The sequence below is a fragment of the Mobula birostris genome, chromosome 21 (assembly GCF_030028105.1).
Source record: "Mobula birostris isolate sMobBir1 chromosome 21, sMobBir1.hap1, whole genome shotgun sequence".
In the NCBI taxonomy this organism is placed as follows: domain Eukaryota; kingdom Metazoa; phylum Chordata; class Chondrichthyes; order Myliobatiformes; family Myliobatidae; genus Mobula; species Mobula birostris.
The window spans coordinates 33,477,390-33,494,802 of NC_092390.1; the positions used below are offsets into that span (position 1 = coordinate 33,477,390).

General features: G+C 39.4%; 1 protein-coding gene across 1 annotated transcript in view; it reads left to right on the top strand.

Annotated features, from left to right (window-relative positions):
- Window positions 1-17,138, top strand: part of lipf (lipase, gastric) — a 64,430-nt gene extending 47,292 nt beyond the window's left edge. Inside the window, exons 9-10 of the mRNA XM_072239254.1 lie at window positions 1,094-1,165; window positions 15,176-17,138. Of these exons, the coding sequence (XP_072095355.1) occupies window positions 1,094-1,165; window positions 15,176-15,409 (306 nt within the window). The 3' untranslated portion in view covers window positions 15,410-17,138. The remainder of the gene's footprint in view (window positions 1-1,093; window positions 1,166-15,175) is intronic.
- The last annotated feature ends 275 nt before the right edge of the window (window positions 17,139-17,413 follow it).

A 17,413-nucleotide genomic window follows, 5' to 3' on the forward strand; every position in this document is an offset into this window, starting at 1 on the left:
GAGGATCGTGTCTGCGGTGTAGTGGTTAGCAGGCGGACTATTTCAACTTGGCCCTGAAATCCCCATTATCAGGGAAGAGAGTGTTCAGCCAGGTTGTTTCATCCTTGTGAGAGCACTAAGCACAGTAGAGACTATCCCAGTGTAGTGCTGAAGATCTATGTCCAGAATTAGCTACACTCTAGCAGAGTTGTTTCAACACAGATACGATATTAGCATGCACCCAAGAATGTAGTATATTACTGAAGTAAGTTCCTTGAACAAAAAGTGGGGCATATCAGTTTGGTTAAATCGCTTCAATTATCATTAAAATGATAGTGGTATCAAGCGATACGACATTTGTTCATCAATAAACTACTCACCATTTTGGGTTTTTACCAGTTCTGTGGCTTGAGAACTTATTGCAGATTTGCTTCAAACATGGACCAATGAGTTAAGGTCCAAAGGTTTTGGGCAAAACTAACTGGGCATCTGGGCACTGGATTGGTGAAGCCTTGCGCTGGCAAGGCCTGTTTTGGTGTTTGATCTTCTGCTGCAAATGTCACCTGCAGCTCTGGACTAAGGCCCAACTGATGTACTGTAGCTTTGTGCATTTTGAACATCAACAATATGCCACCTGGTTCCAGGTCATTTTGAAAGAATGAGGAAGTTGGGGCCTGAGCCTCAGGGGTGCTGCAGGATTGGGGATGATTAGGAGGCTGAATAGAGATTGGGAAGAGAATGACCAGGGAAGACAGTGGAATGCAGGTTTGGAGTGGGAAGGTGTTGAGGGTTATTGCTGCTGCGTGTGAAAGCTGAGTGATGACCTTACCTGGCAGTCCTCCCAGTCCTGTGCTGTGAAGACTACATCGTCCTCGGAAACCCGCGGGGAAAGGTATCAGTACCTCGTCAGCCTGGATTGGGCAGTGTTTGGTGGTGCAGAACTGGAGAAATTTCCAAGGGGAAGCTAAATTTCACAGAAAAGGTAGTTAATAGTTTCAATTTGCATGAGATAAGCAGATTGTGCATTTGAAGTTTCTGGCAACTAGTGTACACTTGTGCACTGTATTAGTTGGGTGAGAAATGATTTTTTGATCATGCAATGTTTGTTTTCCAGAACATAAGAACAGGACGCTTTCAGGCTTTTGATTGGGGTTCCGCTGATGAGAATATGGCTCACTATAATGAGGTACTGTACAGGAAATCGCCCATGGAGGGAAATTGGTTTCTTTTGATAGGTTGTATTCTGTGTATCCTGCAAGCTGGTTCTGATATTTTATATCATTGCTGGACTTTAGATTTATAACAATGACAATATCCTTGCCAGTATTATGCTCCGAAATTGATAGAAGTCAGGATTTCCACAAGAGCGTGTTTGAACCCAGAGATCCCAGAAGTGTTGTACTGACCAACGTGCCTCCACCGACTGCCACATCATGACAACTCATTGAATTGATACTGATTTCTGTTATTTACAAATTGATTAGTTTGGAAGTTTCACACGCGTAATGCTGTTTCTCATCTTCCTGTATTTATGCACTTGAATGCTTGTGGAGAGGGGTTGAGGTGGATTTGATGAATGAAAGGCATCAGCTCCCTGTGAACTTGGACCACTTCCAGCCTTCCATCTGCCCCGCAACACCAACATCATTTGTGGCAGGGTTATTGTGTCATCGTTTCCCATATAACATTTCTTTCAATTATACACTGCATACTCAGTGGCCATGTTACTAGGTGCAGGAGTGTAGTCTTCTGTTTCCATAGTCCATCCACTTCAAGGTTCAACATGTGTGTTTCGAGATGCTATTTAGCGCACCATTGTTGTAATATGTCACCTTCCTGTTAGCATGGCCCAGTCAGGCCATTCTCTGCTGACCTCTCTCATTTAACAAGGTGTTTTTGCCCACAGAACTATCACTCACTATGTTTTGTTGCTTTCACACCATTCTCTGTAAACTCCAGAGACTGTTATGCGTGAAAACCCCAGATCCGCAGTTTCTGAGAATCTCTAACTACCCCTTCTGGCACTAACAATCATTCCACTGTCAAAGTCACTTGGATCACATTTGTTCCTCATTCTGATGTTTGGTCTGAACAACAACTGAACCTCTTGACCATGTCTGCATGCTTTTATGCATTGAGTTGCTACCATGTGATTGGCTGATTAGATATTTGCATTAATGAGCAGGCGTATCTAACAAAGTGGCCAATTTGATTCCATGTGCAAAAAAATTTATTTCCATCTGGGAGAGCTTCTTAGAACCTCAACTCGAGACCTTCAAGATTGAAATCATTTACCTTTAAGTCCTTCAGCCTTGTCTATACCCCTGCATCAAAACTACACCTATGCCACTTGATCTCCAAACAGCCCATCGATCTGAGCCTCTACCATTGTTGTTGATTCCAGTTTCCCATTCCCATCCCAGTCTCCGAAATCTTTGACTTGATTTCTGATTTCCAACAATCCAAGCCCAACCTTGAGAATGGATATCTGTAAGCCATATATATCCCGAAAGAGCGAACCTGTGGTATGTCAAATACCGGGTGAAATGCAAAGTCTTTGGGTATCTGCAAGTCTTTGTTTTTGCTATTGTTTTGCTCAGGCATGAGTGCTCGGTGGTGGTGCTGATGCTCAATTTTTTTTGCCGGTGGGGGGAGGGGAGATAGTGCTTGCTGCCACTTACGCACGGGAGGGAGGAGCTGGAGGGGTTCTTTGGGGTTCTAACATTTAACTGTCGTTCATTCTTTGGGGCCTGATACTCAATAGGATAGCACCAACTGTAGATAAGAGGATCATAAGAAGATCCTGGCAAGTCAACAACAAGCCAACTGCTCAACCTCACACAATATATCGAAGATGGTTTCGAACAGGAAATTAGAAATGTGTGCAATAAAGGAACAGCAGTTATAAAGGGTGACTTCAATCTACATATAGATTGGGTGAACCAAATTGGTAAGGGTGCTGAGGAAGAGGATTTCTTGGAATGTATGCGAGATGGTTTTTTGAACCAACATGTTGAGGAACCAACTAGAGAGCAGGCTATTCTAGACTGGGTATTGAGCAATGAGGAAGGGTTAGTTGGCAATCTTGTTGTGAGAGGCCCCTTGGGTAAGAGTGACCATAATATGGTGGAATTCTTCATTAAGATGGAGAGTGACATAGTTAATTCAGAAACAAAGGTTCTGAACTTAAAGAAGGGTAACTTTGAAGGTATGAGACGTGAATTAGCTAAGATAGACTGGCAAATCACACTTAAAGGATTGACGGTGGATATGCAATGGCAAGCATTTAAAGATGGCATGGATGAACTACAACAATTGTTCATCCCAGTTTGGCAAAAGAATAAATCAAGGAAGGTAGTGCACCCGTGGCTGACGAGGGAAATTAGGGATAGTATCAATTCCAAAGAAGAAGCATACAAATTAGCCAGAAAAAGTGGCTCACCTGAGGACTGGGAGAAATTCAGAGTCCAGCAGAAGAGGACAAGGGGCATAATTAGGAAGGGGAGAAAAGATTGAGAGAAAACTGGCAGGGAACATAAAAACTGACTGTAAAAGCTTTTATAGATATGTGAAAAGAAAAGGATTGGTTAAGACAAATGTAGGTCCCCTACAGACAGAAACGGGTGACATGGCAGACCAGTTGAGTAACTACTGTGGTTCTGTCTTCACTAAGGAGGACATAAATAATCTTCCGGAAATAGTAGGGGACCGAGGGTCCAGTGAGATGGAGGAACTGAGGGAAATACATGTTAGTAGGGAAGTGGTGTTAGGTAAATTGAAGGGACTAAAGGCAGATAAATCCACAGGGCCAGATGGTCTGCATCCCAGAGTGCTTAAGGAAGTGGCCCAAGAAATAGTGGATGCATTGGTGATAATTTTTCAAAACTCTTTAGATTCTGGATTAGTTCCTGAGGATTGGAGAGTGGCTAATGTAACCCCACTTTTTAAAAAAGGAGGGAGAGAGAAACGAGGGAATTATAGACCAGTAAGCCTGACATCGGTGGTAGGGAAAGTGCTAGAGTCAGTTATCAAAGATGTGATAACTTCGCATTTGGAAAGCGGTGAAATCATCGGACAAAGTCAGCATGGATTTGTGAAAGGAAAATCATGTCTGGCGAATCTCATAGAATTTTTTGAGGATGTAACTAGTAGAGTGGATAGGGGAGAACCAGTGGATGTGGTATATTTGGATTTTCAGAAGGCTTTTGACAAGGTCCCACACAGGAGATTAGTGTGCAAGCTTAAAGCACACGGTATTGCGGGTAAGGTATTGGTGTGGGTGGAGAGTTGGTTAGCAGACAGGAAGCAAAGAGTGGGAATAAACGGGACCTTTTCAGAATGGCAGGCAGTGACTAGTGGGGTACCGCAAGGCTCAGTGCTGGGACCCCACTTGTTTACAATATATATTAATGACTTAGATGAGGGAATTAAATGCAGTATCTCCAAGTTTGCGGATGACACGAAGCTGGGCGGCAGTGTTAGCTGTGAGGAGGATACTAAGAGGATGCAGGGTGACTTGGATAGGTTAGGTGAGTGGGCAAATTCATGGCAGATGCAATTTAATGTGGATAAATGTGAGGTTATCCACTTTGGTGGCAAAAACAGGAAAACAGATTATTATCTGAATGGTGGCCGATTAGGAAAATGGGAGGTGCAACGAGGCCTGGGTGTCATTATACACCAGTCATTGAAAGTGGGCATGCAGGTACAGCAAGCGGTGAAAAAGGCAAATGGTACGCTGGCATTCATAGCAAGAGGATTCGAGTACAGGAGCAGGGAGGTGCTACTGCAGTTGTGCAAGGCCTTGGTGAGACCACACCTGGAGTATTGTGTGCAGTTTTGGTCCCCTAATCTGAGGAAAAACATCCTTGCCATAGAGGGAGTACAAAGAAGGTTCACCAGATTGATTCCTGGGATGGCAGGACTTTCATATGAAGAAAGACTGGATGAACTGGGCTTATACTCGTTGGAATTTAGAAGATTGAGGGGGGATCTGATTGAAACGTATAAGATCCTAAAGGGATTGGACAGGTTAGATGCAGGAAGATTGTTCCCGATGTTGGGGAAGTCCAGAACAAGGGGTCACAGTTTGAGGGTAAAGGGGAAGCCTTTAGGGACCGAGATTAGGAAAAACTTCTTCACACAGAGAGTGGTGAATCTGTGGAATTCTCTGCCACAGGAAACAGTTGAAGCCAGTTCATTGGCTATATTTAAGAGGGAGTTAGATATGGCCCTTGTGACTAAAGGGATCAGGGGGTATGGAGGGAAGGCTGGTACAGGGTTCTGAGTTGGATGATCAGCCATGATCATACTGAATGGCGGTGCAGGCTCGAAGGGCCGAATGGCCTACTCCTGCACCTATTTTCTATGTTTCTATGGTAACAGGTGCTGTTTTTGTAAACTTGTCAGCAGCTTACGATACAGTGAACCATAGACGTCTCCTCGGCAAGATCCTAGAGATGACAAAAGATACTCACTTAACAGAGCTGTTAGAAAGCATGCTTCAGAATCGCCGGTTCTATGTTGAACTAGGTGGGAAACGTAGCAGGTGACATATTCAGAAGAATGGTCTTCCTCAGGGAAGTGTGCTTTCACCACTGCTGTACAACATCACACGAATGACCAACCTATAGATGATGTCACACGCCGTTTTATATATGCTGATGACTTATGCATCACTGCCCAAAGCACTGATTTTAACACAGTGGAGAAAATGCTTTCTGAGGCCTTGGAGGGACTAACATCCTATTATGAAGAAAACCACCTCCGGGCAAACCCATCAAAGATGCAAGTTTGTGCATTCTACCTCAGGAACCGTGAAGCCAAACGTCAGCTTAAAGTAACCTGGTGTGGAGCAACACTGAGGCATTGCGAGCACCCGATCTACTTAGGAGTCACCCTTGACAGATGCCTCACTTTCTTGAACCACATCAATAAGACAGACAAAAGTGAGCGCACGAAACAACACCCTGCCTAAGCTCACTAACACAAAATGGGGAGCAAGCTCGAAAACATAGCAAAGAGCAAGTGCACTGGCTCGCAATTCCACTGCTGAATATGTCTGCCCTGCATTGGAAAGATCTACTCATGCTAAGAAGATGGATGTCATTCTGAATGCAAGCTGCTGACTTATCACAGGTTGTTTAAAACCAACAAACACCAACAGCCTATATATCCTGGTGGGTATCACTCCCCCGATATAAGAAGAACGGTAGCCAGCAAGAAAGAACGACTCCGTTAAACATCAGATGGGAGGCACCCTCTACATGGTCATACACCTACACCCAGCTGCCTAAAGTCAAGGAAGAGTTTCATTAACAGTCTTGCTTCGTTACAATCATTTCCATCTGAAGCCCGCATCACCTTGTGGAAAGACTGGCTCGCCAGTCTCAAACAACCCCCAACGATGGAAATTCCACCAGATGAAAGCCTTCCCCCAGGAGCTCATTGCAACTGGGCAACCTGGAAGTGCCTTAACACAGGGGTCCCCAACCTTTTACGCACTGCGGACCGGTTTCATATTGTCAATATTCTTGCTGACCAGCCGACTGGCGGGGGCAGGGGGGTGGTAAGGGTTGTCAACGGACGAGAGTAGCAGTCAAATACGCTGGGTTTCCCCGAGAAAGACTATAATGACCATGAAGCCTTGCGTGGGCACCAGTGCGCATGCGTGTACGATTTTTTTCTTCAAATAGTTTTTGGCGATTCTGTTGGTGGGGGGGGTGTTAATCATGACCGGAATATAGATGATAATTAGCTAATACACTCAATTTCGTTTCTAAAAGGGTTTATCTAACGAATTTAATATTAAACACAGTGCATATTTTCCTCGTATGAATATAGTGATAAGTCAATTATCAGGGGAGAACAGGGGAGCTTGAAGTAAATGTTGAACGAACTTCCAGTAGAAGTGGTAGAGGCAGGTTTGATATTATCATTTAAAGAAAAATTAGACAGGTATATGGACAGAAAAGGAATGGAGGGTTATGAGCTGAGTGCAGGTCGGTGGGACTAGGTGAGAGTAGCATTCAGCGTGGACTAGAAGGGCAGAGGTGGCCTGTTTCCGTGCTGTAATTGTTATATAATTATATAAGTCAACAGCATCATAACATTTTAAGTAACGTTTGGATATTAAACACGCAGCACATATTTTCCCCGTATGAACATATAGAATCATTGCAACACACCAATATTCCTGAATCAGTGGGAGCCCTGGGATTGTTTTCCTGCAACAAGACGGTCCCATCGAAGGGTGACAAGAGACAGCGATACTCGAACGGGGTTCCTAATGTCCAGTCTATTCCGCAATTTAGTTTTCGTTGCATTCATTGCAGAGGTACATTGGAAATGGAAGCAACGTTTTCAGTGCTTCCGTGGCTATCTCAGGATATTCAGCCTTGACTTTGATCCGGAATGCCGGCAGAGATGTTATGTCAAACATACTTTTCAGCCCGTCGTCATTTGCAAGCTCGAGGAGTTGATCTTCTTCCCGAAGCTGAAATGGATGACACGCGGGTAATGACCTCGCGTGCGTAATGGCTCAACAGTGGCCGTAACAGGGAATGAGGAAAGGTGCAGCTGACTCATATTGCTTCCTCGCGGCCTGGTGGTTGGGGACCGCTGCCTTAACAGACTTAGGTCTGGTGTAGGTCGTTCAAAGGTGTCACTAAGCAAATGGGGATATACAACCAGCCGACAACTTGCGAATGTGGAACTGAGCCACAAACTATGCAACATTTCCTGCAATGCCCATCGCTAGAGGGACCCTGTACCATTGCAGATCTTGCCGAATTCAACAACAAGGCGCAAAAATGTGTCCAGTTCTGGCTGGGCCATGTACAGACTGTCCGTGGACACGATAAGAAGAAGATTCTTTGGGGAACTCCTCTGTTTTTGTGGAGAAAAAGCATTTCAGAATGTTTATTGTATATATTTCTCTGACATTAAATTGTACCTTTGAACCTTTGAAATATAAATAATACCTTCTTCCTGCACAACAAATGCTGCTTGACGTATTGAATTCCTCCAGCGGACTGTTGCTCCAAATTCCAGCATCCGCGGTTGCTTTGTGCTGCTACTATTTTTTTTGCCAGCTGAAATGTGCAAAGTTTGTTGGATTTGATGTGGCAAAATTCGGTGCCTGCGCTATTCCTGTCCACCCCTACGGGTAGACTAAAATTTCTTGGCACATGGAATCACATCAGTAAGAACCCTGCAATTATTTTTTATATATAAACTGATTTATTGGTCAAAGATTTTATTTTGCTCAGTCATTTTCAGGTATGTTTAGTGTACTTTGATATTCAATATTTTAATATATTATCTTTTTTAAATATCTGGGTATTATTGGCAAGACCAGCACTTTTTGCTAGTGTCTATTTGGCCTTGAAGGTGGTGGTGAGCTGCCACGTGGAACAGTTGAAGTCCTTTGTGAGGCTGCTCCCACAGAGATACTGAATAGATACTTTCAAGACTTGTACTCAACAAGGAAGGATTGGACTGGTGATATATTTCCAAGTCAGGATGGTCTGTGGCTTGGAAGGAAATCTGCATGTAGTGGTGTTCCTATGCCCCTTGAAGCCCTAATTTAAGTTGCTTCAGAGCAAAATCTGGTTCAGGTTCATCTAACATATTAGTTTCTTCATGACAAACCTGTTTAAGACTTGAACTTTAATGTTTCTTTTATACTATAAGTAATTCTTCACGCTCTTGTATGCTCTCCCTTGCCCTCTGCTTCTCACTTGCAACAAGGTCTCAATAAACCAGAAACATTCTTCAATTAATTTGCCCAAAGACAGAAACTGTGATTGCACTCTAGAATGAAGCATGCATAGGGAGGATCCTAATTAGTTTGAGATAAATTTACAGTAGATCGTCTTTTTTTGTTGCTACCTTTGATAGGTAAAATATTTCTGATTGTTACTTTTATATTTAACCTCAATTTGTGGGACTTGGTTATGTTGCATTGAAATCAACTCTCCAGTACTAAAGGTTCCTCACCCTACTGAGATATAATACCGGAATGAGGCCCCTGGGCTCTGGAATTGAAGGAAGTACTGTTTTTCATTTTGGAAATACTTAATTTATCTCAGTTCACAATTATCTGCATCCTAGAGTTTGGGATGGCCAGTTTCCAATTTCATCACAAAATAAGTTTAACTGCAGTCAGAAGAGGTACAAATATATCCCAAAGAAGATTCCTCATGTGGGCGACTTCCAGTAGCGCTCATGGAGTGAAGTCGTGTTTTTGACTCGCTCCATTACCTCTGAGTTTTTTCCTATGATCAGCTACATTTAAGCCAACCATTAAGGCACCGATTTTCATAACTCTTTGCAACAAATTCTGTTTTTCTTGATATTTGGATGTTTTTAAGGTCTGCTATGTCTAAGAACGGGAAAGACGGCAAACCTCCAGTTAGACCAAAAGCTACTGATCCTCCTCCGACTGAACCAGCGTTAACTTTGAAAGCTGTATCGGATCTGATTCAAACAGAAATTTCAACTACTATAACGGATCTGATTCGTGTGGAAATTTCATCTAAACTGGAGAAAATTCTTGATGTAATCGATAAAATGCAAACATCTATCACGGAACATCAGACTGCTATATCTAATCTTCAAAAATCCACGCAACAAAATGAACTCAAGATGGGGAAAATTGAAGAGACAATTACTGGAATGAAGAAAAAACTTGACTTTCTGACTTTTAAAAACTCGGACTTAGAATGCAGAATGCGACAACAGAATATTCGAATTATTGCTATTCATGAAGCTGCCGAATCTGATGACCCTATAAAGTTCTTTTCTCAACTTTTAAAAGATGCGTTCCCTACCTTATTTCCTGACCAACCACCACTATTGGATCGGGCTCACAGAGTCCCATTATATTCGTCTAAGTCAGATAAACCTCGGCATGTTATTCTACGATTTCATTATTTTCAAGACAAGGAGAAATTGCTTCGATTTGCTCGACCTAAAGGTTACATTGATTATTCACAGCTTCGGTTCCGGCTGGTAGAGGATTTTAGTAAGCCGGTTCGGGATCAACGTGTCAGTTATAGATCTGTGATGTCGGAACTTTATAAGATGGATTTAAAACCAGTATTGCTTTAACCTGCACGTTTGAAGATTCGCTTGCCTGATGGGTCTTCCCGTTTTTTCGACTCTCCATCGGAAGCCCAGAGTTACCTTGATCAATTTTCGCCTTCAACATCTTAATCACAATTATTAAACCATCTCTGTTGGTTCGGATGCAGTTAATCTTTTTTGGTTTATTATTTTTTTATTTTTTTGCTTTATATGAGGGCAGAAAAGTTTTTTTCCGGTTAATTAATATGGTTGCCAAATTATTTTCTAACTGTGTCATTCCTTTCTTTTTCCCTCGGGATTCTGGGTGGTTATTTCCTCTGTATCATTTTATGTATTTCCTTTGAGGCCTTAAATTTTGTAGTTTTTAAATGTACTTTTTGTAGTTTTCCTCGCTAGTCTATGTTAATTGTCTCATTTTCTTGTTTAACTACATGGTATGTTGTTGGTTAACGGTTTTCTTTATATTTACCTGTTTTTTTTTGTATTATATCGGGTTTGCTTTAATCGGTGTACTTTTTTTATTTCTCTACTGTTTTATAACTTTAGCTGGTCCTCTTATATATACACTTTTTTAGCGAGCGTCTATCGGAAGTCACGGGGGTAGTTCTAGTGCTTGCTTCTTTCTGGCTGGTCTATCTTAGATTTACCTTTGGGGGTTTGGGGGGGCGGTGGGAGGGGCTTCACTTTTTAGTTTTTTTCTCTTGGGCTACTTATATTACTGAACTATTGGTCGCGTTCTCCTTCCCGTTATCTCTTGTTTGTTCTGTTCCCTTTCCGGGTGCGTGGGTCGACCCTATTGTCAATCCTCCTCTTTTTGCGGGTTGACTTTAGGGTTTATGGAGTCTACTATTACTTTTGTCTCTTGGAATACTAATGGTCTTAATCATCCAATAAAAAGGAAAAACATTTTTAAAGTATTCCAGAGACTTAAAGCACATGTTCTATTTTTACAAGAGACCCATGTGCGGAGGGGGGACAGATTACGTTTTTTTCAAATTCTGGAAGGATGATAACTTCCATTCGAATTCCAATGCTAAGATTCGAGGGGTTTCTATTTTTATAGATCCCTCAATCACTTTTGTACAACACAATATTATTTCTGATCCGAATGGCAGATTTCTATTGGTTAGTGGTTTACTCTTTAATAAAAAGGTAGTTTTGGTTAATGTTTACACTCCCAACATGGACTGTCCGGAATTTTATAAATCATTATTTAATTTGTTCCCGAATTTGAATGAGTTTTCACTAATTTGGGGCGGGGATTGTAATACTTGTTTATTTCCATCTTTGCATCGTTCGGCTCCTTTACGGACCTTACCCAATAAATCTGCAACCTTGATTAACTCATTCCTTTCAGATTCCGGATCGACGGACATTTGGGGTTTTTTGCACCCTCTGGAAAAAGATTTTTCTTTTTTTTCACATGTTCATCGTTCCTATTCAAGAACTGATTATTTTTTTTTATTGCCTCTCGTCTTATTCCTTCAGTGGTCAAATGTGAATATGACTCTATAACCATTTCGGATCATGCTCCACTTAAGCTTTCTATTAAAATATTGGCCAACACACAAAATAATAGACAATGGCGTTTTAATCCGCTGTTGCTTCAGGACTCTGATTTTGTTAACTTTATGAATGAACAGATTGATCTCTTTTTTACAATTAACTATACAGAAGATATTTCTATGGACATCCTTTGGGACACTTTTAAAGCTTATATTCATGGTCAGATCATCTCGTGTTCTGCTGCTTTGAGGAAGAGGTTGAAGGATGAGGAGCTGGTTATTGTAGACAAGATTAAGGAAATTGATAAGATATACGCTACAGCTCCCTCTGAGAAGTTGTATAAACAAAGAACTGAAATTCAAATGGAACATAGTTTATTACTTTCGTCCTCGATTGCAAATCAATTAATGAAAACAAGAAGTAAATTTTATATACATAGTGACAAAGTTGGTAAACTGTTGGCTAACCAGTTGAAGACTAACTATTCCAAATTTCAAATTAATCAGATTTATAATCAAAATGATCAACTGATGTCTGATCAAGCTGATTAATCAATTTTTTTTGATTTTTATTCCTCTTTATATCAATCAGTTTCCACGAGACTCTAAATATATGTATGACTTTTTAGATAACCTAGATTTCCCTAAGATTTCACATGATATATCTTTTATGGTTGACACTTCCTTTACTACTGATGAGATTAAGAAGGTTATTTTCTCTATGAGTCCAGGGAAAGCTCCTGGTCCTGATGAGTTTACTGTGGAATTTTATAAATGTTTTGCATCTTCATTAATCCCTTGGTTATTCAGGGTTTTGGAGGCCTCATTAAAACTTGGTAAACTTCCTGAATCCTTCTATAGAGCATCGATCTCTTTAATATTAAAGAAGGATAAAGATCCTGCTCAATGTGCATCTTATAGACCAATATCCTTATTAAATGTTGATTCTAAAATCTTTTCTAAATTATTAGCAAACAGATTAGAAAAAGCACTTCGTTATATTATTTCGGAAGACCAAACAGGTTTTATTAAAGGTCATTACTCTTTTTATAACATTCGTACACTGTTAAACCTTGTTTATACACCCTCACAAAATGATCCTGAGTGCGTCATTTCCTTAGACGCTGAAAAAGCCTTCGACAGAGTCGAATGGCCTTACTTATTTAAGGTGCTTGAAATGTTCAATTTCAGCCCGAAATTTACATCCTGGATCAAATTGTTATATCATTCTCCTATGGCCTCAGTCGGTACTAACTCTTTAAGCTCACCTTTTTTCCTTCTTTTTTGAGGTACCAGACAAGGTTGTCCTCTTAGTCCTTTATTATTTGATATTGCATTAGAACCTCTTGCAATTGCCATTCAAGAATCTCCAAATATTATTGGGATAACTCGGGGTTTAAAGTCCCATAAAGTATCACTCTATGCTGATGACTTACTTTTATATATTTCTAATCCTCAAAAATCTATCCCTGCTGCTTTAGATTTATTAGCACAATTTAGTCTTTTTTCAGGTTATAAGTTAAATAAGTTAAAGTGAACTTTTTCCGATTAATAAGCAAGTTCCCTTATATCAGAATCTTCCGTTTAAATTGGTTAATAATCATTTTTCATATCTTGGGATTAAAGTTACCTGTAAACATAAAGATTTATTTAAGACTAATTTCCTACCCTTAATCAATCACGTTACTCAACTCTCATTTAAATGGTCTCCATTTTATTTAACTTTGGTCGTATTAATGCTGTTAAGATGTTTATTCTTCCAAAATTTTTATATGTATTTCAGGTACTACCGATTTTTGTTCCCAAATCCTTTCTTGATAAAGTTGACTCTAAAATTTCTTCATTTATTTGGCAAAATAAAAAACCATAAAATACATCTACAGAAAGCTAAGAGAGATGGAGGTTTCGCATTACCTAACTTTAGATTGTATTATTGGGCAATTAATATTCGACATATGAAATTTTGGTTACTTGACCAAGATACACTATCCATTCCTAAATGGGTAGTATTGGAATTACAATCTGCTCAAGGTTATGCATTTGGCTCCATTTTAGGTTCTTCTCTTCCTTTTGATTTGAAACGCTGTAAACTGGTCTGTAACCCGATAGTTAAATATACCTTACGTATTTGGTTTCAATTCCAAAAATTTTTCGATCTTAATCAATTTGGGCTTGCGATTCCTATTTTAGGTAACATATTCTTCCCTCCCTCTTCCACTGACCGTGCCTTTCAAATTTGGAAGACTAATGGTATTTCACGGTTTTTGGATTTATTTTTAGATGGTTCCCTTATGTCTGTTGAGCAATTATCTAACAAATATAACTTACCAAGAATACATTTTTTTAGATACCTCCAAGTTAGAAATTTCCTAAGTATTATACTCCCTTTCCGACGCTACCTCCTACATATACTTTAGACACTATAATTAACCTTAATCCATGTCAGAAAGGTGTAACGGCTATTATTTATAATACTATTATGAAACTTAGGAAAGCTCCATTTGATAAGATTAGGTCAGATTGGGAAAAGGAATTGGGTCTTATTATTCCGCTGGATGACTGGGCGCATATTTTACAACTAGGTAATACTTGCTCTATCTGGTCTAAACACTCCCTAATTCAATTTAAAGTTGTCCATAGAGCACATATGTCTCAAGGTAAATTAGCTCGTTTTAATCCTTTGTGTGACAGATGTCATGGGGAGATAGCTTCCTTAACTCATATATTTTGGGCCTGTCCTACTCTGGAAACTTTTTGGAAAGATATTTTTAATATTATTTCAAAGGTTTTGAATATAGATATTTCTCCCCATCCTATTACTGCTATCTTTGGATTACCTAAAATTTCCAGTAATCTTTCCCCTTCAGCCCATAGATTGATTGCATTTCTTACTTTAATTGCGAAAAGATGTATTTTACAACATTGGAAGGAGATTAATGCTCCAACTACATTCTTTTGGTTTTCCCAGACGATACTATGCTTAAATTTGGAGAAAATTAGAAGTAATCTTTATGATTCTTCAGTTAAATTTGAACAGACTTGGAGATCTTTTATTCAACATTTTCATTTAATGTAACTTTTTTTTCTTTCTCGGGCCATATTTACATTCCCTTCTTGCTTTTTAACTGTTTTTAATGGAGGTCGGGTTTGAGGATGTGATTGTTTTAAGTTGTTTAACTCTACTTGATACCTAGTTAGCCTATTGCTTTGCTTTGCTTTTTAGTTTAGTTGCATGGTGGGTTTTTTTTGGCGGGGGGGTTGGGTTTTTTTTCCTTATTGACATGTTTGAAAATTAGTATACTATTATATTACCTGGTTATTTTATATCTAAACTGCACTGTTTGTACTAACTTTTTTTTGTGTATTAATATCTCTTGTAAAGTTATATTGCAACTGTGTATCAGTGCTTATATGGTTTACCTTTTCTGTACTAATTCAATAAAAAGATTTAAAAAGAAAGAGATTCCTTATGTGGGTATCACCTTGTCTCAGCTCCATCCTCTTAACCCAGTACATTTGAGCTAGAATTTGACTGCACTGACTTGCGTTTGTGTTGTAACAAAGTGACAGAGGTCTAATCTCCTTTTGTTTCTCTTGACCAGACAATACCGCCTCTGTACAATATGAAAAAGATGAATGTTCCCACCGCTCTCTGGACTGGAGGACATGACTGGCTGGCTGATCCCACTGATGTGACTATGTTGCTACATAAATTGCCCAATTTAATTTACCATAAGGAAATCCCAGATTGGGAACATCTGGATTTCATCTGGGGCCTGGATGCTCCATCGCGCATGTACAAAGAAATCCTTGATCTAATGAAAAAATATCACTGAGTCTGGAACAACATGCTGTAAACCATTTTTAAATGTAGAGTCAGTATATACTCTGGTTTGTGTTTTGTATATTTTCCCTTTCAGCTGCATTACTGGGACCATTGATGGTCTCGGGTAGTTCTTAAAAAGAAATTATGTACCATATTTTAAGGAATGCTTTGGTAATTTGATACCCAGATTGTGAATGAGCCATGTTTTTGCAAAATGAATACCTGAATGTATGTGTTCTGGTGTCTAAACCTACACCTTCTGATGGTTATGGGAAAATGTTGGGTCTGATGTGATTTGTTACTGTTCACATTAGCTTTACCACTGACAAGATGAGGGATTTTTAAAAAAAAAATATTGATCATGCCTATAATTGCAACACACCTAAGCTTTTCTATTGAGTGTCTTGATAAAGACAGCCTTTTTAAAATTGATTTTTATACTTGTAAATGTTTTTTGCTCAGAGTGAGCATTTTTTTAAAACAATGTAGGCCCTACCCTTATAATGGACTTCTGTCATGAAGTATAGAGCTCTAGTCAACAGAGCGGTGATTATACAGGATATTCAAGACAATGAATTCCTCAGCATCTTTAATTTCAGATGTAATTAATTTATCTGATTCCTTTTCAGATATTGTAATAATTATGTGGAACCCTATTCACTGGATTCTGTATTTTGATACTAATACCACTAGTTTAAATTTTCAACAATACTTTTATTACTGAATGCAGACTTCATGAAATAGATCTTAACTCATTACATGGGACAATCTACACCTTGTCATTCAAGGTCAGAAAATAGCTTAATTAAAAGCTTGCTTTGTTTCATTTAACTATTTGGATTTTCACAAAAGAAAAACATTGAATGACCTGGTGTGGACTGTGAAAAGATTGTAATATTAAACTTGAAAGAACTCTTTACCGTGTGTGAGTTTTTTAATGGAAATTATTATTGTATAAAGCAATATTGTTGCTGTCTTGGGTGTAGTTTTAATGTACTTTCAATAGCATCATTTGAATTTGTAACATTTAATACAAGTCAGATACCTAGCAGAAACTCCACCTGATCTGGTAAACTGGAATAATGAGAGTATCATGCAGAGTGACAATTCATTATTCCAGTCTGTACGACCTCGCTAGTACATGATGGGTGTCCCTTTTCCCATTCTAAAATGTTTGGAATATAAATTTGTAAAACTAGCCACAAAGTAACAAATTTGATTTTTCTTTAGTCATGTGTGTGGATTTGCTGTGAACCAGACAACTGATGGTACATTGCAATCAATATGTATTCGAAGGGTCTTGGCCCAAAACGTCCACTGTACTCCTAGAGACGCTGCCTGGCCTGCTGCGTTCACCAGCAACTTTGATGTGTGTGGCTTGAATTTCCAGCATCTGCAGATTTCCTCGTCTATGTGTATTTGTGTTAATTACTTTGGAACAAGCATGGCTGAGGCATTCGTCAGCATTCACAGCTGAATTTCAGAACAATAGATGTAAGGCAGCAACGACAACTTGACTATAATTGTTATGGTGCTTAAAGATTGGAACGCTGGTGGAAGATGATGCAAACCTTTGAACTGCAGAAGACAGTGCTCATCAGTTTTAACACTGAAATCCACCAAGTTTGCCTCTATTGTTTTACGTGTATCTTTATAGTGCCTTGTCCTATGTCTTGCTATTACAATGGAACAATTTCAATAAAGAGTAAAGCTACTGTGCTTTCACATTAATTATAAAATATTGTGTCCATTTTTTAAACTAAGATTTGAATGGTAAACCAGATGCAGTGCATTTGGAGTTTAAGGTACTACATGGAATTAGAATACACTGTAGAGGTTAACAATGGAGATTGAGGATCTGTTATTGAACACGAGTAGGAGTAAACTTTTTATATAAAACTTATCCAGGTGAATTTTGGTTCTGGCTTTTGTGTCCGGAATCCAGAGCCCAGCATTCATGATGAATAAATTCCTCCACTTGAAAGGCAGTGAATTTATCTAAACAAGGCAGTAT